The sequence below is a fragment of the Aythya ferina genome (assembly GCF_964211825.1).
Source record: "Aythya ferina genome assembly, chromosome: 21".
NCBI classification, from domain to species: domain Eukaryota; kingdom Metazoa; phylum Chordata; class Aves; order Anseriformes; family Anatidae; genus Aythya; species Aythya ferina.
The window spans coordinates 574,376-597,231 of NC_140319.1; the positions used below are offsets into that span (position 1 = coordinate 574,376).

At 54.3% G+C, this 22,856-nt stretch overlaps 1 protein-coding gene across 1 annotated transcript; it reads right to left on the reverse strand.

Annotated features, from left to right (window-relative positions):
- Nucleotides 1-773: 773 nt before the first annotated feature.
- SLC2A1 (solute carrier family 2 member 1) lies at nt 774-22,059 on the reverse strand (the record flags this gene model as incomplete). Its single annotated transcript, XM_084495326.1, is given in 11 exon segments — nt 774-2,694; nt 3,115-3,318; nt 3,639-3,740; nt 3,921-4,025; nt 4,193-4,380; nt 4,457-4,619; nt 5,043-5,283; nt 6,054-6,214; nt 13,315-13,407; nt 21,921-22,035; nt 22,037-22,059. Coding segments are annotated over 11 exon segments (1,593 nt in total). The 3' UTR covers nt 774-2,496.
- Between the last annotated feature and the right edge of the window lie 797 nt (nt 22,060-22,856).

A 22,856-nucleotide genomic window follows, 5' to 3' on the forward strand; every position in this document is an offset into this window, starting at 1 on the left:
GTAGGTAGGCAGCACACGATGCCTGTGAGCAACGAGGCTCTGCTGGCTTGCATCAGCCAAAACCACAGCCCCACAGCCCAGCTGGGGTCTTCTGCAGTTCCCAAAAGGTGCCTGGCTGTCCCTGTGCTGCTCACTTTTTGCCAAGTGGTAAATGTGGAATTTAGCCCGTCGCACGCCCTGCCTCGCCCTGTGAGGCCTTGGCTGCACAGACTGCTCCAGTCCGGAACAAATTGCTCTGGGAGCAGGACAGGCACAGCCACTGCCTATCCCAGTGAACCTGAATCTACAAAAGGTGCTGTAAGCAACGTTCCCAGAACAAGGCCTGCATCCATCAGCTGTGCCCATCTCCAAACCAGTGGAGACAGCAAATTTCCCCATCCTGCCTTCCTGCTGGCTCCAGCAGTGTGGCCTCCCCCTTTCCAGCCCCACCACAAGGTGCTGCAGGAAAGAAAAACGGAGTTGGAAAAACGGAGTTGGGGCACAGCCAGCCCAAATCTGGGCACTGGTGAACACAGACAGAAACCCTTATCTTGGGCCACAGCTGGGATGGTAATAGCTCTGTTCTGGGGACTGCTATGGGTGTTGCACTGCTCCCCATCAACTGCTACCCCTGGAGTAGGGGGTAGCACAGAAAAATGCTCTGTGACCACAAACACATGTCCAAAGTGGACCAAGAGCCAAAGGGAAAGGCCTAGGTAAGGGTTTGATCCACTGCCCATAAGTCACCAGCATGCCCCAGCCAAAAAAAAAAAAAAAGCACAGCACACTGGAGGTTGGGTCGCTGCATACATTCTCATTTATTGTTAGCACACCACACGCCTTTCTCTTGGCACTTATTTTTATGCATCTGTTGGGGGAAAAAAAAGAAAGAAGTGCACAGTTTCTGGTATGCTGCACAGCTGTGTGATGAGTTCTGTCACATGGTTATTTTTTTTTTTTACTTCCTTTTATTTACTTTCAGGTGTGGTTATTATAGTCACTTCCAAAACAGACAAATAAATAAAAAAAAAAACACTATTAAATAACTGCCTGTGCCAGTAGCTCCTACAACAGTTGCACTCAGGGGAGAAGGGCTGCTTTTTGTGTTTTTCTTTTTTTTTGTTTTGTTTGTGTTTTTTTTTTTTTTAAAGTTTTGTTTTAAAAGAAGGGTATTTCTTATTTTTAATATACTAAAGACTAAAATTCAGTGCAATAGATACAACTACAGTGCAGGTAATTAACTATACAAAAGTCATCCTAACCATGTACAAGCTTTCCTTACAGTTGCTATAGAAACTATACCTTTTATCTGTACCTTTTGTATACATTATACAATGTGAATATACTCAAAAGAATATTTACAGTACTTTTTGCTTGTCAATCAGAAACACTATAACTTAATGTCTGCTATTAACACCATTGAACAAAAATATATATAATATAAATATCTTCCAGTCTATACACAGAGCAGGAAATGTTTGTATCCATGTGATGAATTTTGGTGAGTCCGGGACTTGACGTGGTAGTGCTGGGCAGGTTTGCTGGATGTAGTGTGGGACCGCCGGCCGCTCCTGCAAACACAGGGCTTCAACTTGGCAGGGATGCCGCCGTGCTAGGGAAGGCCAGGGCTACTGGTTTGCTCTGCCGCATTCTCCCCTCTCCCATCTGCTGACGCTTCGTGTCACAGTTGACCAATCAGGCAAATATTGCCAAGATTAAATTAAGAGACCCCTCTCCCCTCCCATCTCAGCCCACCTGAGCACACAGCCAGCAAGAGAACAGCTGAAATCCAGACAAGGAAGTATGCACAGCCAGAAACAGAGCCCTCTGCTTGGAAAGTTGAGGAGCTGCTGCTGGAGACTGCAAAGGGAGATGGTGCTCTGCAACCTGCTACAGTACTAGTGACCTTTCCAACCTCCTCATTGGGAAACACTCAAGCCCGGCGCCCACAGAGGAGCAGGACTGCACCCGCAGACCTCTCCATCCTCAGTGCTGCCCCAAGGCATTCCCGGAGGGCAGGGAATCCCCATCCACGAACCCACAGGGGGTTGAAATCTTACTGTTTTAAAAAATTATTTTTTAAAAAATAAATTTGTTATTTTAGACTTAGTCAAATTACATGTTTTTTCTATGATTAGAATGTTAAAAAGTTTCCAGCTTTAAAAACCTTCTACTTTGTGATTTCTCATTAAATAACCTATCACTTCATTAAAAAGGGAGCCACCCTCCTGCATGGAGGCTGGAGGACGCTGCTTGGTTGGTTTTAAAATATTAGTCATTGCTTCTGCATCTATCAGCTTTGAAATCCTGGACATGAAACCAGCTAAAATTGTTCCTAGCAAAAATATGTCAGTCTGTCACTGATGAACCAGGCGGCCAGTGGGGGAGTCTGGAGAAGAAGCGTATGCAGAAGAGCCAGACCCCCCGCTCCCTCCTTCCTGGTTTCTGTACAAGCATTAAAAACACTCAGGAGAGAAGTTGGGAGGCTCGGAGGAGACGGGATGTGCCACGGGCTGGTTAGACCTGGGAATCGGCACCCAAGCTGTGAAACTCATCCGGGGTCTTGTCGCTCTGGCTTGCGCCTCCCTGACGGAAGCCAGAGGCTATCTCATCGAAGGTCCGGCCTTTTGTCTCTGGCACCTTGAAGTAGGTGAAGATGAAGAAGAGGACTAGCAGCACTGTGAAGATGATGAAGACATAGGAGCCGCAGAGTTGCTGAAAAGGGGAGACACCAAAGTGGTGAGTGTACAAACAGAGCCAAAGACCAGAGGCTCTGCAGGAGCTGCCAGAGCACAGCTGCTCACCAGTTCCAAGTGCAAAGCACTGCACCACAGCCTGTGCCCGACCCCCCCCAAGCCAAGGGGCTTCTCAGCTAGTGACTGTCCTGTCCCTACCTGCTGCTTCAAAAATAAATCCAACATGCTATAGGATATGTCTAGCTCCCCAAGTCCTGTCCCCAAGCCTCTTCCCCAAGGTGCATTTCCCAAGCCAAGCTCAAAGCAAACCCAAGTCCTGTTCTCAATACAGGTTTTAGGACTCAAAATCTCTTCTAATCACATAATCCAGCTGGCACAATGTAAGGCTGCCTGCACACACCCCCAGACCCACTCCCCCCGGAGAGCAGGAGATGATTACCGCGATGTACTGGAATCCCATGCCCACAATGAAGTTCGAGGTCCAGTTAGACAGCCCAGCAACAGCAAAGGCAGCAGGCCGAGGGCCTTGGCTGAACAGTTCTGCCACGATAAACCAGGGGATGGGGCCTGGACCAATCTCAAAGAAGGCCACAAACCCAAAGATGGCAACGATGCTGATATAGGACATCCAGGGCATTTGGTCCTAGTCCAAGAGGGAGAGAGAGAGAGAGAAAAGGTTAGTGAGTGCCCTGCAGTGGGGATGGACAAAGCACAAACAAGACTGCAGGCAAGCCTGATGCTGGCAGAAGCTGTGAGGTTTCTCTAGATTGGAGACAGGGTTTCCTGGGACCCCAAGAGCAATCTGGGCAGAGGGGACCACTCTGCAGTCACCCCTGGGAGGAGGATGTCCTGCTCTCCCACCATACCTCCCAACAAGCCACCAAGTGAGGAGCAGCATGCAGTGCCTCCTCCCAGCCCACCCACCTGGGCCCTTCAGCCCACCCTTCAGCCCCCATCACTCACCAGCAGTGTCAGAGCAATGGTCATGAGCACTGCACACCCTGCCATCCCCGCCAGGCCGATGAGGTGAAGGGTCCTACGTCCGGCTCGCTCCACCACGAAGAGCTGTCAGATGGGGGAGATGTGTTTGTCAGCACAATCCCTGCCCAGGGAAAAGCACTCCTATTCCCCCTGCACCCACCTTCCCTGGGGAGCATGTTACATGCTTGCCCCTGAGCCCACCAGTCCAGCCCTGCATTAACACAGTGGTTGCTGGTGGGACAGCCACAGCAGGCTAAAACTCACCGAAACTACTGTAAAAGCTGTGTTCACCACCCCAGAGCCAATGGTGGCATAGACAGGCTGCTCCACACCTGACTTCTCAAAGATGCTGGTGGAGTAGTAGAAAACCTACAAACAGAAGGGAAGCACCATGAGGAAAGGAGTCAGGTCTCAGCTTGGGGCTGGTACTGATCCACAGGCAATGGAGACATGGAGCCAACACAGCCCAAGCTTTTGGGCCCAGGTGGAACAAGTTACATGTGGTACTTGACCTGCCAGCCCTGCCCTAAACTCACCGCATTGATCCCCGAGAGCTGCTGGGACAGCTGCAGCACAATTGCAATGAGGATGGGCTGGCGATACATGGGGGAACGGAAGAGCTCCATTATGGTGACCTTCTTCTCTCTCATCATTTGCCGGCTCTCCTCCTTCATCTCCTGGAGGTCGCTGCTGACATCTGTTGTGCCCCGGAGCTTCTTGAGGACTGAGGGGAGGCAGGGTCAGGAGTGGCTGAGAGCCCCACGCATAGTGGGATTAATCTGGGGACATGGGTCACTCACCACTCTTGGCTTTGTTTTCTTCATTGCGGTTGATCAGCAAAAAGCGAGGGCTCTCGGGGGCAAAGGGCAGGATGGCACACTGCAGCAGCGCAGGGACAAAGATGAACCCCAGGAGCAGTGGCCAGAGTGAGTCGTTTCCCATGATCAAGTCCAAACCAAACACCTGAGGACAAGAGAGGTTGAGTCATGTGAGTGCTACCGAGCCTCCCCTTCTCCTTTAACCCAGCTTGATGCAAGCCGGATCCAGTGCTCCCCTTCTTGGGGCACTTGAGGATGCCCAAGCCTCACAGTGCACTTATCAGAGGGGCAGAGCCCCATGCTGCATCCAGGTGGCTCACAGACATTGTGTCCCAACGCTGCCTATCCCAACCCTAGATCTCACAGCACCCTCATGCCTGCAGAGCCCTAGCTCTGTCCCTGGCTCCTTCTGAGTGGAAGTGCAGAGCCACAGCACAAGCAATGCTCCTGGACCACCGTATTCCAAGGCCCAGAGCAGCTTCAGCAACATGGAATAAACCCTGGCTGACTGTGCAGAAACAGCATTGTGGCCCAGCATGGATAGACAGACCACTTGGACAGCACTTACTTGTGCAATGAGAATGCCCAAGACGATGCCAAGCTGGTGGAAGGTCCCCAGTGCACCCCGCAGTGCAGTCGGTGACACCTCACCCACATACATGGGCACGAAGCCGGTGGTGAGGCCGGAGTACAGGCCAATGATGAAGCGGCCGAGAATGAGCATCTCAAAGGAGAAAGCCATCTTGGAGAAGCCCATGAGGACAGCGGCCAGGAAGGCGAGCACATTAGACATCAGCATGGAGTTGCGCCTGAGGAGGCAAGGAAGGAGGGCAGTGAGGACCACAGGTGTCAGGCTAAAGGGGGTATCAGTAGGCACTGTTTAACTGCATGAAACCAAATGCCAACTCTTTGCCTGAGGGAGGTGTCCAAAGCCATTTCCCATGCAGAAAAGCATCCAAGGCTGAAGCATAAGCACCACACAGGGCTCAGTCTGCTTCCACATTCTGTGAGGCAGTGCAAGCACATCACTGCACACAGCTGAGAAACAGAGGTGCTAGCAGGGATGAGACCAATGCCCCCCTGAGACAGCAAGACAGTTATACAGATGCTGCCCTAAGGACCAAAATGCAACACAGCTTTGACACAAGCTGATCTGAATCAGCGGGCTCTGAAAAGGCCAACAGGGAAGTGATTATAGGACAGTATTAGGAGACAGACTATACAAATTTGGTTCACACGCAGGGCTCAGCTCCACAGCAGGACAAGCCTTGGAGAAGGCAGGGAAAGGAAGATGTGCCAGCTCCCAGCACGAGCAGTAACAAGCTACTGAGGATGGAAGAATGGTCTCATGGGCAAGGCATGAACCAGAGCCAGTCCTGCCTCCACCAGTTCCCACTGCCAGAGGAAGTGGTAGAGCTCTCAGAGGAGAAAACTGCCATGACTAAAGCAAGGCTGCAGCTAAAGCAGTGGTCCATGCAGCACAGAGGGTGGGTGTGGGTTTGAGACGACAGGGGATGAGGCAGCAGGGCCCCAGGGGGGAGGGAGGGGTCAGCACAGGTCCCACACACTCAGTGCTCACCGGCCAAAGCGGTTGACAAAGAGTCCCACAGAAAAGGATCCAATCATGCCTCCAACAGAGAAGATGGCAACAGAGAGGGACCACAGCGTGGTGAGGGTGCCAGGGCTGATGGGTTCATCATATCGGTATAACCAGGTGCGGTTGTAAAAGTCTTCAATCACCTGCAAGGGGGAAGAAATGAAACCACAGGGTAAGACTTTCTCTCATTCATGAGAAGAGGTTTGCCTACATCTGCACAGGGCTAGGCACTTCAGTGATAGCATCCTGTTCTAGCCACACAGGCACCTATAATGCTCCCCGTTTCAGGAAGACCAGCCTGTGGCTCTGCTCATGGCCCTGTTGATGTCCCCACCGTGATGCTGGGTGCCACAACACAGTCCTCAGCAGACCTCGTCCCCAGCACCACTGCCACAAGCCATGCTGGCACAGGAAGGCTGCAGCACACCCCAACACAGGTTTGCCTGGATCCAGGCTCATCACAGGACCAGCCCTTCTCCCTCGTGCTGCAGGGCAGGGTTCACCCGGCCTGGGGTGTGAAGGTAGGCCCAGGCCTGCTTTGGAAGTGGTACAAACACCAGGCTCACCTGCAGCCTCCAGCCTCAGCAGAACATGGTGACAGCAGCCACACACTGCTGCTCACACAGTCTGTACCAAACATGGCACCCCAGGCCAAGGGCTGACATTCCCTTCCCAGTTTTGGTGGGGAATGAGGCTCCTCGCCTCATCACAGCCCTAATTCCTCTCTGCAGACCACCGTGATCCCACCATGACTTCGGTGCGGCCACCGTAGTCCAAGCAACTCAAGGCCAGGATGGGCTGGCAGCAGAGCACCTCCACCACTGAGACCCAGGCTGGCACAAGAGCAGAGCCAAGCACCCTTCAAAGCAGAGGGGCTCCCCCTGCTATTAACTACACACCCATCTGCTAAGGCTGGGCATGTCCTCCTCCACTCCTGCTGCTTAAGATTTCATCTGCATCACAGGTGCCACAAATTCCTCTGCCTCAGCCCAGCCACCCACAGCCTGCAGGCAGCTCCCCATCACCCCTGCCTTGGCCCGCAAGCCTCAGTCACAAGGCTTGGCCCATCTCTTCCCCGTCACAAGACAATGTGTCACTGAGCAAGCCCTGGTTTGCAGGCACGCTCCCATTAAACCCAGTACTCGTTGCTTTCCACTAGATGGGAGCCACCCAGCTGCAGGCTGGCAGCAAGCTGATATAGCAGGGCTCAGATCTGGGAGGAAACCCAAAGGGATGCACAGGGAAAATGCAGCCAGACAGGTTCTGAGCTTGCCCTGCCAATGCTCAGCACTGCCAAAAAGCCTCTGAAGCGGCCGCTCTGCTGCAGGAAGGTCGGGCTCCTCCTTGGCCACCTCCACAGGGCCCAGGGAGCAGTGGCAAGGGGCTGAGCAGGCTGCAGGAGGCAGCTCTGGTCTCCATCCCAAGAGGAGAAGCTACACATGGGGAGGAGGAAGATGGACAGACACTGGAGGAAGATGGAGATAAAAGCAATATTGTCTGTGCAGCTGGAGGTGGATGAGTTCAGTTTTCATCCCCCTGCACAGCTCCTTGTGCTTGTTTCTAGTTTATTTCTGCAATACTTGTGCCAGAGCACAGCTTGAGTCCTACTAAACAAAGACCCCAGTTTAAAAAACAACCCCCTTTTCCCTACTGATGTGTAGCTAGGGCTTTAATTTAGTAGTAGCTGCTGACAGCCAAGACAGGTGCACATTTTTAATTACTTTCTTAGCAGAATAACATTTTTTTTTAATATACATTCTTAAAGAAACACAACCAGTCAACTGGCAAAGAGCTTCACTCAAGTTACCTAAGGGCCATGGACAGCCCCTTCACAGAATAAGGCTCACCCATGCCCAAAAGAAATACACATGGGTCTCAGCAATGCACTTACACCGTCCCTTCTAAGAGAGGAGCAACCCTGTCTGCAAGGAGGAAAGACTTCATGTAAGCAAGAGAAGCTGCTCTTAGACAAAATCATAGATCCTGAAGCTTCAAATGGCTGCACACACACTCAGCTCCCAAATGGGAAGCAAGTCTTCATTCCTGCAAGCCGTGTTACGAGCCTCAGAAAACATCTGCACAATCAGTCTTAATTTAGTTTTTCCATCACTTTAACTATGAATGAGAACCCGTGGCAGAGAAAGCACAAGAAATACAATCTGTACCATGTACCTCACTGTAGATTTCAATAATAGTGGTGGGATTTTTCTTCTTTTTAAATTGTTCCTTTCACGAACCCCCCAAATTAAAGGATTTCACAAGGCTTAAGTAATTTCATTTATCTGCCTCCAGGTCACCCAGTCCTGCTTAGCATAGATGTTTTGATGCTTATGTGTCCTGTCCTCACTCCCTCCCTCTTTTCCTAAAGTCACCAAAACAAGCAATTCTAATTATTTCGAGCATACAGAATTGCCTGTCAGAAAAGCCCACCACCTTAAACACCCCATGCCAAGCTGGCTTGCACAACAGCAGGACTCAGAGATGTACACAAAGCAAGAAGCAGGCTTCAATTTTCAAGTTTTTGATTTTTCTTCCCAGATCAAGAGCCTGATACCTAAAGTCCCAATTATGGAAACACTTGAAAATTGTGTTAGGGAGACAGATGCTGGGTTAAAGGGAAACAGTGTTTAAAGTATCAGGCTGGGCAGAGAAGGTAATAACACCGTCTTCTCTACCAGGAATTTACTGGCTGCAGTTATTTAACAATTTATATAATGAACACACCAGCATGATGTAGGCTAAAAATAGGGGCAGCAATGGGACATGGGATGCAGCTCCACACACAAAGCACTATCAGGTTGCAGCGGATCCCCACTAGGACACACAAGTGAAACTGTTAGCAGCAGCAGCCCTGATTCATTGTTTTATTGCCTCCTGGGAACGAGGAACAGCAGGACTGCAAGAGGCAGTTTGGAAACCATCACCTCCTTCTCCCGTGGGATCTGAGTGCAGGTGCCATCGCTCCCTCGAGGAGGGTGTGCACCCTGACCCCACTGGAAAGACCCCAAAATTCCCCTGGGTGAGTCGGAGCAGCTCCATCGCCCACCCTGCCAGCATGGGCAGCTGCGAGGCCCCTGGGCACAGCCACCCTCCAAAACGTGGCAGTGAGGGAGGAAGAACTTCTCTGCCTCCCCTGAGGGTATAGCACACAGACCAAACTGTGGTGCACAAGATCCCTCCCTGCCTTCCCCAGAGGCCTCCATCTTTCTCCCCTCAAGGAAAATCATCCAAGTGCCAGCTGGTATCCCAGGGCCCAGCTTCCTCTGGGCTACGGGTTTGCTGCTCATCTCAGCACCGTGAAGGCTCCCCCAGCTCAAAAAACAAACAAACAAACAAAAAACAAAACAACAAAAAAAAAAAAAACCTCCTGTAAGCCCTTCTCCTTGTGCAAAAATGATCGATGAAGAATCCCACTGTGATCTGATTGCCATACAGGGATGAAAAACCCTTGTGAGCTTAAAGCGTGAAGGGTGGAAAGAAAGAAGAGCTATGCTTCCCAAAGGCTCTCTGTCCCTCCTGCCTTCCCCTCCCTCACCCCCATTTAATTTGGGCTGAGTGTTTCCACCAGCCCTCACACAGTTTCAGGCCATCTCCTCCCCACATCATGTCTACAGACGCCCCACAAGGAACAAGCAGCTGTTTCAGCAGGGAGAACTATATTAAGAGGACCACAAAACCGGCGTTCAGCCCTCAGTGCAAGAAAGGAGGCTTTCTTAGCTTTTTTTTTTTTTGTGTGTGTATGTGTGTAAGGCAGCTGGCTGCAGGGTGCTGGTGTGCGCAAGCATTGCTGGATGCACACTGCCAAAGCCAAGGGGCTGATGCACCCCAATCCCATGCCCTGCTTCCCACAGGGAAAGTTCAGAGCTCAGATTCGGTAGGGTCACAAAGCCTGCAGCTGCAAGGGTTTAATTCCCACACCCAGAACATTCTGCTGCCCACAACAGATTTCCTCCTGCCTCACTGTGCACTGCTGTCTTGTTCCCCTGGTACAGAGCGGGGCTTTCCTGTAGTAAGTGGGCACCTCAAACCACTTTCCCCATCACTTCTGCACCCCAAGCACAATGCAGCTTGCGAGGAGACTTGCCCCCAAAACACAGCCCATCTCGGGGCTGAGCCTAGGGTCTTAACACTAAGAAAGCACAAGGGGAAACTGAGGCATCAGTGACCTTTGTTTGCTGTGGGTCCATATGAACCAGAGCTACTAGGGTTTTAGGGCACAGCTGGACAGCTTTCACCAGGCTCTCTAAGACATAGAAGCACCTGGAAACACACTTTGGAGAAAGATCTATTCTTTGCCAAAAACCCATCCATGTGCCTCTCCTCACATCACACCTGGTGCCTGACCCCAAGAAAAGACCATTAGGGCAGTTCAGATGTGGTCCCTGCCCACCTCAAGGAGACTCACATCTCCCTTTGCCATGGGTCAGCTGGACAGGCTGGAGAAAAGTCCCTGCAGCCATAAGGAAAAAGAGGTGTAAGGAAATGACTCATGCCCTCGTCCCAGGCACTGGAGTCAGGCAGGTATGGCACTGATGCAATGCAGTAATTACACAGCATCTGCTCCCCAAGGTCCCAGAGCACAGTGCGCCATATCAGGAGTGCTTCTCCACACAGAGCTCAGGGGATGGGTAAATGAGAGCAGAAACCATGAAGCCACTTCCCAGCACACTTCTGTGCCTTCCCGTCTCACTGCATTGCATGCACTGCTCCTACTGCCTGTCTCTGGGATGGGCAGGAGGCAAACACCTCTCCCCAACCCCTGCTTTGCTCCAGAGCCTCACCACTGACCAATGTAAAGGCCAGCAGCACATGTGGGTCCTTCTGGTGCCTGGGGACGACATCTGGCAGGGGAAGGCCAGGATTTTCCAGCAGAGCCAGAACAGCACAATGCCCTCAGCAGATGCTGCAGAGCTCTGGCTCTTGAGTGCTTTCAGTGCTCCTGACTCTACATCCAAACACTATGGGAGCAAGAAGGCTGGGCAGGAACAGGCTCGAGCTGTTGGGCTTTGTTCACACAGTCAAAGCATTGACACCAAGTCAGCTGGAGTGGTGGCACCCTTCGAGGCCCTCCTACAACTCCCCCTTCCTGGAAAGGGGGACCAGACATTCCCCAGGAGCAGAGCAGTCCCTGTGGCTGCCAGCATTGGGGGAGGACATTCAGAGCCATCCAGGCTGATGGCAGAGCCAGTGCAGAGGCAAAGATGGCACCATCCCATGAACCTGGCCTCCACAGGCACCACAGGAGCTTGCCAGGAGGTGCAGGCCCCCAGCATCCTGCAGCATGAAGACTGCTGCAGCCTCAATTAAGCACCCTGCTCCCCTCAAGAGGATTCAGCCCTCCATGCTGACATGTTTTGGGAAGTACTTGCATGGGGTCTTCCCTTTCACAAGTTCTTCAGTGCTTGAGGTGACACACTGGTGTTTGTGCTCCCAGGCAATGTCAGGAGATTTCACAGCCCGTTGGCAAATCCCACCAGTAATAAGATTAACAGTAGTGGCACATTCTGCCTAAGTGTTTTTAATTATTTGGGATTGTGTACCATAGAGTTAAAATATCAAAGCCTCTCTGCAGCCCAGGACCAGCCAGTTCCTTCAAGCCAAGCAGCAGCTGGAGCCCATTTTCTTTCAACACCTTACCCTGGCAGCTGAGCTTTGCCCAGGGCATGTAACAAGCACAAATCAGGATTTCTGAGCTAACATTTCCAGGGCTGTAAAACTTCAAAGGGCTGTGCAATTGTGAGGAACCCGAGTTTTTCAGAACTCCCAAGTACCCACCAGGTGCCTGATCATGGGAGGGTCCTCGTATCTGCTAGATGCAGTAAAATAAAGCAAATTCCTACTGCTGTCCATTCCCCCTCACACACAGCTATGTCATTTCATCTCGTCTGTCCCTGCTCACCCACTTACCTGGGGATGTTTGGTCTCTGATGCCTGCATGGGATCCCCATTATAAATGCTCCTCTGGGTATTCCAACACCCTCACCCTTTACACCACCAACTAACCACAGTCTTCAGATTCCCTTTGAAACCCCAAGAAGGATCCTGCCCCCCACCCCTCAAGACAGCTGCCACATCCCACAGCAGGTCCCCATGTCTGCCCCCTGGAAAGCCCCCCTGTTGGCCACCCCAGCAGCTGGGAGAGGAACTGCTCCCAGCCCCCTGCAGCTCTGCCCCACACCAGGCTCCTGTCTCAGAAGTGGGAGGGAGGACAGCATGCTGCGGCCTAGAAGGACAGCAGTTACCCAGGCCGGGTGAGTTATTGCTCCCCACACCCAGAGCAGGATCAGCCCTGCCTTCCATCTCCCCAGCTGTCACTGCCTGGCACCTGCTGAGTCAAGGATGAGCGAGTTTGCCAGGTACCCCGCACTGTGGCAAAAGGGCGCAGGCAAGAGGCAATGCCAGATACCCTCCCTGCCACAGCCGAAACCGGCCCTCAGAGCCAACACCGCCTCCGTCCTGCAGGGAAGAAGATGGGTGTGAAGGCTCGGCAGGCACGGGGGGGGCTGGTGCACCCTGCTTCCTTTGCGGTGGAGGCCAGGTATTTCTGGCAACCCCAAACCATCGGTATTTTGCAGCCTCCTGCACATTGCCTCCACTGGAGCAATCATTATCTGCCCCTCCCTGCTAGGGCAGCCCACTGGGGTGGTTATCTAGATCTGTGAGGCCATGTGGGTGAGCACTCCCAGGCCCGCTCACATCCCAAACTCCTCCACCGCTCACCCTGCAAAGCCACACCAGAGAAAGTGCTGGAGTTCTCATGGCATGCCTTGCGCATCAGGGCTCCAGCTCTCAGCCTCTCGTGGGAGAACAACCAGCTTCTTCAGCTGCCCATCAGAGAGGTCACTGCCCGGGAGATGACTAAGGTCCCAATTAGCTTCGAAATCTTTGCTAAGGCTGAGGTTAAAAGTTACACAGATCCCACCCCAAGAGCCTCTTGAAGCACACACATGCATTCCCAGAATTCACCAGCAAAATGCTAAGCAAGAGGAAACTAATTCTCCTGGGAGCACAAGAGCTAAATAGCTCCTTAACAAATCCCATTAGAGGCAGTAAGCTGCCTAGCAGGATGTACTATTTTAGCCAGGCTCATGGTGGAGGGGCGAGGTGGGCAGTAAGTGTTTGCTTGCAAGAGCCTCTTTGAGCAACCCCCCCCCCTCCCCATTTTGCCACAGACAGACTGCTCAGTGCACTCTGCCATGCCTGGATCAGCACGTGTGCTGTCCTGCTGCTGCTCCGCTCTCACCTTTTGTGGGGCATTGATGACACCAGTGTTGTAGCCAAACTGCAAGGAACCCAGCACTGCTCCTCCCACAGCCAGCATCAGGCGAGCTGTCATCTGCATGAAGGAGAAAAAGGAGAGAGGTTAGGTGTGGGTCCCAGGCTCTGCCCCACTCAGGCACCCCCAGCCCACTCAAGCCCCAGCAGAGGCAAGCCCCTACCTCTGCTCAAGCCCTCCTACCCCCAAGACCAAGCTCCTCCTCATCCACCCTCAGCACCCTGCCCCATCTGCCCCCGCCTCCGGGACCCCCGGTCACCTTGGGGAGCTGCTAAGTATGAGGCAGCACAAAAGCCCCAGGAACCGCTGGTACTACATACTTTATAAGTCAAGCGACTCAGATGTCTGTCCCTGCCACCCTGCTCACACCACCTCCGTCACAGAGATCCTCTATGGCCAGATTACACACCCGTGTCTTCTTCCCAGGGGAAGCATCGAAGGCTTATGCTGTGCCCTCAGCAACCCCCCTTGGCCTCCGTGGGGCAAGCCCCCCCAGCATGATGGCTCCACACACTGCTGGAGCGGGCAGACACACTGGGGGCCCAAAACCCACTCAAGCAGCCACAGGCTGCAGACCCCGGCCCATGCTGAGCCCAGCAGGCTCAGGAGGCCACGTGCCACAGACCTGCCACAGGGAGCCCCCCAGCCAAGATGTGGGACTGGCTGTGCTGAGGCGGCCAAGCAACCCCCAAAATGCCTCCCTCCAGAGGGAAGGGGTCTTCCTTCCGATCAAAGCACAGCCCCAGGCCCCCTCCATAAATCCTAACCATAAACTCAGAAAACTGAAACTGCAGCACCCTGGGGGGGCCCTGTGCTCACCCAAACTGAGCCAGCACTTGGGCACCCACCAGGGCGGACTGGCTGTGTCAGGCAAGTGTGAATGGACAGAACCCAGGACAAAAGAGACATCTTGCTTTCATGGTTTCCTGACATCCACATGGGCTAAGTAACACAAAACTTTTGGGATCCCAGGATTATTTTTTTATTATTATTATTTTTTGCCTCCTGACTCAGGCCAGAGGCTTTATACCACAGCAGTCCCAGACATTGGGGTCATTACATGTGCCACATCCCCCACGCCAAGCGCTCAGCCAGGGTGTCACAGCAACAGCATGCCAGAGATAGCCACATAGCCGAGCACACCGGTGATATCCCCAGCTGCCTGCCGCACCCGGCCCTGTTTGGTTTGACCACGCAGTGCATGGCACCCAGCTCCTGGGGCCACTTTTGGGGACGTTGCAGGAACCCATGCTTCGGATCTGCTCAAAGGACCTGGGTGCTCACGGCTCCTGCTGGGCTATGTTGTGAGGCTCTGCTGCCCATGCACCTCGTCAGACTGTGACCTTGGACTTTGGACAGAAAACAGCAGGGGAAGAGAGGTGCTCCTGGGGCAGCCGAGCCCCAGCACCAAAGGCTTGGGGGTCAGCATGGTGAAGCACAGCCACACTGGGCAGCACCATCCCCGTCACCAGCGTGGAGATGGCCTGGACAGCATGGTTCAGCCACTGCTAACAAAGGTTTGTGTCAGAGCCTAATTCACAGTTACTAAGCAAAATCCCAGCATTTATCCAACGCCTCAGTGCCTTTGGCTATTTGGCAAGCACTTGCCCACCTCCCTTTTCTCCTGCTTAAGCTACAGCAACAATTGGAGGCTTGTTTCTGAACAAGGTCAGGGCAGGCCAGCACTTGGACACCTCCATCAATGGCCCAATTATCCCTGGCAAGAGATTTCCCCATTGCTCAGCCCAGCCACAGTGCCCCAAGAGCAGGGATTCGATGTTCCCAGGTTCAGTTAATCAGCTTAGGGACATTCACGTGAACTTAAAGCCCCTTCTCTGGGGCTCAGCACTCGCGCACAGCTGCGATGCTTGCTGCAGCAGACAGGAGGCCTCGCTGGAGCAAGGAGCACTCTTTGCCAAATCCCAGGCACTGTTCCCTTGCTGTGGAGAGCCAAAGTCTCAGCCACAGGCACCTGATTTGGCACAAGAGCCCTGCTGCACACACCATCTCGTTTTGGGATGGGCCAGTCTGTGACGCAGCAAGTCTGCCAGGAAGGGCCCGAAACTGCATACAACAGTCTCACTTCTCCTTCCTCAGCTGCCACCAGCCTCCAACCCCGGCAACAACACTCACGCCAGCTCCCTGACCTGACCACCTACTTATTTTCCCAGCTGCACTTCTCCCATTCACATCCCAGCCCTGACAGCTGCCCATGCAGCTCTCCTCCTGCTCCTTTTCTCTGCCTGATTGCCTGAAAGGGCCTTTCTTCCCTCAGTGCAGCCCCCTCGCTTCCTGTCCCCTGTTTTCCTGCAGAGGGAAAACCACGTTGCAATTGTCAGATGTCAGGTCCTGGTGTCTGGCTGTGGCTGTCTTTGAAGCGAGACCCACATGCATTTTACTCGATGCATGAACAGCAGCAGCAGTGCTGGGGCCCAGAGGTGAGGCGTGCGATGGGAGCCCAGCACAGCCCCCTGGAAGGTGAACCTCGGCCCAAGTGGAGGGCAACAGCAAGAGAAACAGATGGTGAGTCCCCAAAAATACAAATGATGTAGTGCAGTGGCAGCAGCCACCCAGCACACTCAGTGTGCAAGGCTTCACCAGTACCAGACAGCTCACAAGAGTACTGCCAGCCCAGATCCAGATTAACGCCCACCCAAAGACCTGCCCTGGTTTTCTGGTGCTAGATCCAGGCCCTTGGAGACTTGAATCCAGCCCAACCAGACAAATCTAGCTCTCTAAAAGGGACGGTAGCCTCTGGCTCCCAGAGCCTTCAAAGGTCATTTCGTGGGGCTTCCCAGGCTCCCTGCACCCCTGCAATTAAGCGCTGGCAGCTCAGGCAGCACAGCTAGGCCCTGGCATGGTTTTTGGACAGAGCCCGACACTCCCGGGTGCTCCTGGCCAGAGCATGCTGCCCTTCCTGCAAAGCAGAAATCCAGAGCATGGGACGCAAGATTCCCAAGAAGAAAAACTTATGTGAGCAGCACCTCACATGGAAGTGTATTGCTCCCTGGGGAGCTAGAGCTCCCCACAGCCACTGAGACCCCTACTGCAGGTTTTGCCACTTGTCCAGTGGTTCCCAGCACTTGTTTGTAGCTGGAAGACCAAAAGTAGGAGTATAGCTGGGGAGCATGGTGAAACCACAGACCTGGAGGCAGTGGCAGCCTGCCCAGCTACCTCCAGCCCCACTTTGCTCCTCTGGCACCGCAGAGCAACATTTCCAGAGGTCTGGTGTCAATTAGACCCACCTAAGCACAACATGGTGATGGTGACAGCTGACTAGACAACACACCAAGGGATATGTGCTGAAATACAAAGCATTCAGCAGCAGTAACTACTGCTTGCTGGTCTTGGCTCTCCTGCCAATCCGCCTTTCTCCACTTTAACAGGGAATTAGCTGCTCTTCCCAGTGAGCATCCAACAGGACCCTGATCTGCCTCAGGAAACAAAGCCAGCCCCGTTAATTAAGTTCATTAATTAGTATTGGCCTGAACACAACAATTCCACTTCACAAGAAATTGGGGAGGTTTTGGCGCTTGCTTTTGTCCAGCACGTCTAACAAACCTCGGAAAAAAAATGCCAACTTCAGAGCGAGGACCAGCCCAGGGCCACAGTTCCCAAAACTAGCCGCAGGAGTTTGGACTTCAGTTTCCTGCACCTCACTGACCCCACAAGCTGGTGGCGAGGCCCCACACACCTGGCAGGTTTCCATTTTTATGGTGACACTGCTCTCCCCTGCGCTGCTGCCCAAAAGCCTTTTCACAATTAAAGCATCTCAACCCTCCCAACAAATCCCAGCACTGCAGCTTTGTGGCCCAGACCTGCAATGCAGGGTGAGAGCAGGCTGAGAAATGCTGCCAAAGTTAGTGAAAAACAAGTGGCAGGCACAGAAATACACCCCATGCTCCAAAACCCCAACCCCAAGCTCCCCCATCCAGCACGCACAGCCCAGTGTCACAGGGCTGTAATTTCTTCCAGCTCTCCGGCTATTCAGCACAAACCACACCAGCCTCAGATGGCTTTGCTCCACACAGCTACAACGCACACCACCATTAACGTATAAAAAACAACCATGCTTGAACACTTAGAAATGTTTTTTGTTTTCCCTATCTGAAGGGTGGCAATTTCAGCCTTGTTTAGCCACTCAAAGCCTTCTCACACAGGAGCATGCCGGCGAGCACCGGTTTGCACATCTAGGAATGTCTGTCATCGATCCCCACATATTGCACATTTCAGGTGAGCAGGAAGGGGTGTGCTGTACATTGCAGGTGAGTCACACCATTGCAACACGCCTGTTTGCCCAGCTAGCTTTTATGAAAGGGAGCAGCGACGGCTGAGGATGGGGATGAGGTGCTCTGGCCAGTCCTCAGCATGAACTTTGCTCCAGGAAGATTACAGGCAGTACTGGCTCTTCACAAGGGGCTTTTTCCAGCACAGGCTTGGGATTTTACTATCAAAAAAAAAAAAAAAAAAGACAATCAGCACAACTGAGGACAGAGGCTTTGTATTGGTGTACAGGAGAAAGAAACAGGGCACTGAGCCTCGCTTTGAGTGAGTGCGTTCAAGAAGTGGAAGTCTTCAGCTCTGAGCATACACTTTGGGCTGCACTGCAAAAAGTTCAAAAAACACTTAAGAGACCCTACCTTCTGTTTTATACACCCCACAGTGCCTATCAGTAAGAAAAACACTACTTTTGCAAGCTTAATCTTTGACAGAAATACCCATTTTTCTGTTAAGAAATACCACCAGCTTCAAGATGAAGGAATAAAGTTCCAGCACAGGCTTTTGGCATTTTTGGCCACCGTCCCTGCGCAAAGCTAGCCGGGACCGCTGTGACTCAGTGCTGCCTGCTCACTGCCGTGCGCCTGCATTTGAGCACGCTGCCGAGCCTGCTCTGCCATTCGGCCAGCCGCATTTCAGCCTTAACCTTGCCATTAAAGGAGAGGCTCAAGATGGAGAGCCAAAAAAAAAAAAAAAAAAAAAGCTAGTTTCTAGCAGCCATCTTTCATGGGAAACTCTTGTAAACCCATGCAGCAAGTTCTGTTTTGTTAACTCCTCACTTGGAGCCTAACAGAAAGCAGCAGCTTTGTTTGGAGTTCAGAAAAAGCACTTCCCCCTCCTGCTCCTGTGCAGCTACTTCCAAATGAAGGCCCGCAAAGCCTGAAGACAGACAACAAATGTGTTGTACCAGCTACAGGGAGACTTATGCACTATAAGAGACTCATACCCTCTCCTAACTCCAGCGTACTGCAAGAGCTCGCCATGAAGGATGTTTGGCTCACTGTTTCCTGCTTCCTTTGCTGCTGAATATGGAATTGAAGACACTCAGAGGGTAGCATCGCCTGGGTGCTGCCACACTCACCAGCACCTGTGGCGCGATGGACGCTAGCTCAGTCCCGAGCAGACCCCATTACCTTTGCTCGTCTCCCTTGCCTCACTTTTTACCCATTTTTCACCAGCATGGAAACTCCATTCACCACCATTTAGGAACTCTGCCTGCCTAATGGAACAAGGAAATGAATAATCTAAAAAAAAAAAAAAAAAAAAAAAAAAAAAAAAAAAAAAAAAAAAAAAATTCCCAGGAGGGAATTACAGGACAATCCACTTTTAGAATAGCCTGTAAAGACAAGGCATGCAGCCTGCTGCAAATGTGACCCCTCCGCAACATGCCTTGCCATAGCAGGCACCAGCAGCAGCAGGCTCTGCCTGCAGGCTGCCCGGTGGGGGGAGCAGGGTCTGTCGCTCCCTGTGAGGTTTTCTGAATGCCAGGCTGCCTCTCAGACAATGAAACTCCATGGGTGTGTGGGGGCACCCACCAGCTTGTCTGAATGTAGCCTGAACACACGCTTAGTGTTTTGGAAAAACAAAGTCTGAGGGAGCAAATCCTTACTCATGTGAGTAATCCTCCCCACCCCGCAGCCACCAGCAAGGTCACTCGGAGTAAGGGTTCGCAGCCTGCTCGCTCCACAGGATGTCTCCAGCAAAGGCTTTCTGTGTGACAAAACCACTGCCCAAGAGGCTTCCACCAGGCTGCTGGAGTGGGGGCAGCAGACGACAGAAAATAAACTTTGCATCACAAAACAGACAGCCCTGTGAGCACAGCGTCCCGCCCAGCCATGGCGTAAGCAAGCTAGGATGGCACGCAAAGGCAGGCTCCCAGCAAACTAAAATGAACGCCTCAACCCCTCTGAGATCTTGGCTACACAGTGGCTTGTCCCACAAGGCGCAGGATCCCCTTTCCCCCCCCCCCACCATCACAGACCAGTTTGGGGACTGGGAGAGAGGGAGAACATCACATGCCTGCTGGCCACCATGCCAAGGACACGCCAGCAGTATCCCTCCTCGTGGAAACGATGTCCTGCTGGGGAAGGGACCGTGCCACCAGCCCTAGCCCCCGCTGCATCACTGTGCAGTCTCCAGGGAGGCATCCAGAGCCCAGCGATAACACCGGGCTTGTGTTAGCTCTCAGTCCAGGAAAAAATTCTGCCACTGCCCAGGGCTCGGTAAACCTGCCAATAACACCACACAGCAGACACAGCACTGAGAGCACATGCCACAGCACCGGTGCCTGCAGATGGGGTGGCCGAGGGAGTTTCTTCACAGCCAAGGCAGGGCATGAGAGGCTGGCACAGCCGCCAGCCCCACTGCAATCACCGTGGGCTCATGTGGGGCTCTGGCATCAGGCGGGTGCTGGGATTATCACCACCAAAGGGCCTCGGTGTGGGAGAAAGCTCATAGCAAGGGGAAGGGAAAATCAGCCTAATGTTTTTACTGTTGTTTTTTTTTTTTTTTTTTAAAAAAAAAAAAAAAAAAAAAAGAAGGTCAGCTGGGGACATCAACAAGATCGCTCTGAATTTTGCAACCGCAGGAATGCCTTTTGAACAAGCCCAGGAAATATTCTCTTATGCAAAGTCCTGAGCCACAGCCCTGGGGGTCATCATCCTCCCCCCCGCCGCTGCTCACGGCTCCTGGCCCCCTCAGGGGTGGGCTGCCAGGTGCCTGGCTGCCACGGGACGGGCCCTTTTGGAAACATGCACTTGGGATTTAAGCATCACCCATAACAGAGTAGCAGGCTAGCCCTGTGATTGATTACTCACTTAACCAAAATAGACCATTTCTAACGGGGATCGCTGTTACAGACAGAAAACCAGACCAGGTTTGTCTCTGGCCCCTACAAGCCTCCATTTCTGTAGCTGAGGGCTGGATTTGCCTGGCGGTGCCTCAGATTTCTTTGTTAAGGAAGGCAGCAAGTTTTCTTGATGCCTCCCTCCGCTGGCTCTGACGTGCTCCTGGGCGTCATGTCCCCCGGCTGTGTCCCCAGCACCTTGCACCACGTGCCAACCCTCCTCCTCCACCCAGCAAGCCCCAAAAAAAGCCTTCCACCAGCAGTCCAGCACAGCCTACTTGAAGGAAAAAAAACCACTATTCCGAAAAGGCACCCCAAACCCAAGGACAGGAGGAAGGCTGGGCGCAGCTCCCCAGTCCCGCTCCGCCTGGGGCTGACCCGGAAAGCAGCTGGGAGCTGAGCGCAGCTCTCGCTGCCTGTGGCGGAGCAGGAACATCGCTCGGAGCCATCACTAACAAAGTCCAGAAGCCACCTGGGCTCCCACCAAGAGTTGAACTGGAAGATGGTTTTTTATTATGTGGGACAGCGCACTGCCGAGGAGCCAAGTGTGCTCCCTTCCCAGCAAGGCCGCCGTGCTGGTGTAACGCCCCAGCAACAGGGGTCTCGGCAGTGGCCCGACAGACAGCTCTGCCCGCCCAGACCCCCCCACACCAGGGTCTGATATGAGCGACCCTACAGCCCAATAGCCCATCCCGGGGCCTCACAGCCCCATGAAATTACATCAGTTTAAAGCCCTCCCCTGCTCCAACCCAAACCCTGGGGGGCTGCCCTGCACCCGGTGCCTCCACTCACCCCCCGACCACGCTCCCGGGACCCCATTTCCAGCAAAACGCGGCAGAATCGGGGCTCGGCACGGCTGCGACGCCACCGGACCTGCTGGGAGCCCCCATTCGGAACGGGGCCAGCGCCCGGGGTGCCCCCAGCCCCCCGGGTGAGCCGGGGCAGCGCTCGGTCGCCCCTCGGTTTGCCCTTCCCGGTTGCGCCCCTCCTCAAACCCCTTTCCGAGGCGCTCTCCGGGCAGCTCGGGCTGGGATTAGCTGCTGCGGCTCGGGGCTCGCCTTTCGGTTTCTCGTTTCGTTTTAGTTTTGACCCAAAACGCGGAGCGGGGAAAGAGGCAGAAGGGAGCGCAGCGCCAGCCCGGCCCCGGGAGCAGCGATGCAATTAAATCTGACGCAATTAAGCTCGGCCAGCTTCAAACCCCCGCGGCCCAAGCCCGGGGCAGGATCCCGAGCGGCAGGACCCCGAGCACCGCCCGGGCTTTACCACCCCCCCACCCCCCACCGGGGCCAAGCCGCCCGCCGGGGGCCGCGCACCGGCCCCGCCAACTTGCACCGGGGCAGACGCCGCCGCTCCGGGGGCACGGGAGGGAGCGGGGGCGGAGGGGGAAGCAGCAGCCCCGGCGGTGCGGGCGGAGCGGTGCCCGGTGCCGCTGCCGCTCGGCGGGGCTCACCTTGCTGCCGGTCTCCATGGCGGGGCCGGGCGGCGCGGAGCGAGGCGCGGGGCGGCGGAGCGGTGGCGCGCGACCGGCGCGGGGGCATTGGAGCGGCTTAAGAGCGCGGGGGGGGCGGGGCGCGGGGGGCGGCGCCCATTGGACGGCACCGAGGGGGGGGGAGAGGGGGGGGAGGGGCCTAGGGGGGGCCCGGCGGGGGTGTGCGGGGGGCGGGGGGAGCGGGGGGGGAGCGCGGGGAGAGGGGGGGGAGGGAGCGAGGCCCTGCGGCTTGGGGAGGGGGGGCTGGGGGCTGGGGGGGGTGCGGGGGGGGGGGGGACACGGAGGGCTGTGCGGGGGGGTTGTGCGTGGTGGGAGCATAGGGGGGTGCACGGGGGGGTGCATAGGGGGAGCGTGGGGAGGGGGCATGGGAAGTTGCATAGGGGGGTGCAGGGGGGAGCATCCACAGGGGGGCACACGCACGTGCGGGGGTGCCCGTGGAAATATGTGCCTAAAGCCGCGTGCACGCGCACGGAGATGTGTTGGTGGGTCCGTGTGCACACGCAGCCCTGCACGCACGCGTGCACACATCCGTGCGTGTGAGTGCACACGAGTGTGCCCGCAGCTGCATGGACTCGCCTCTCCACGCGGCTGCGTGCACCTGTGTGTGCGCAGAGATGCGCGTGGCGGCGTCTCTTTGGCCGTGCACGTGCGTGCACGCCGCTCTGTGTGTGCAACAGTTTCCACACGAGGCCTCCAGCTGCACGTGGAGCGTGGCAGCTCCTCGCACCGACCCCATTCGCTACGTGCAAGGTCTGGGGGTCTCCGGGGCTCCCGCGCTCCCTTGGCTGCAGCCCGGGCTCCCTTCTCAAAAATCCGGCAGTCCTGCTGCTGAATAAACTTGGGCTCGCCGGGAATGGCGCTTGAATACTAATACCGGACAAAGAAAGAGGCTGCGAA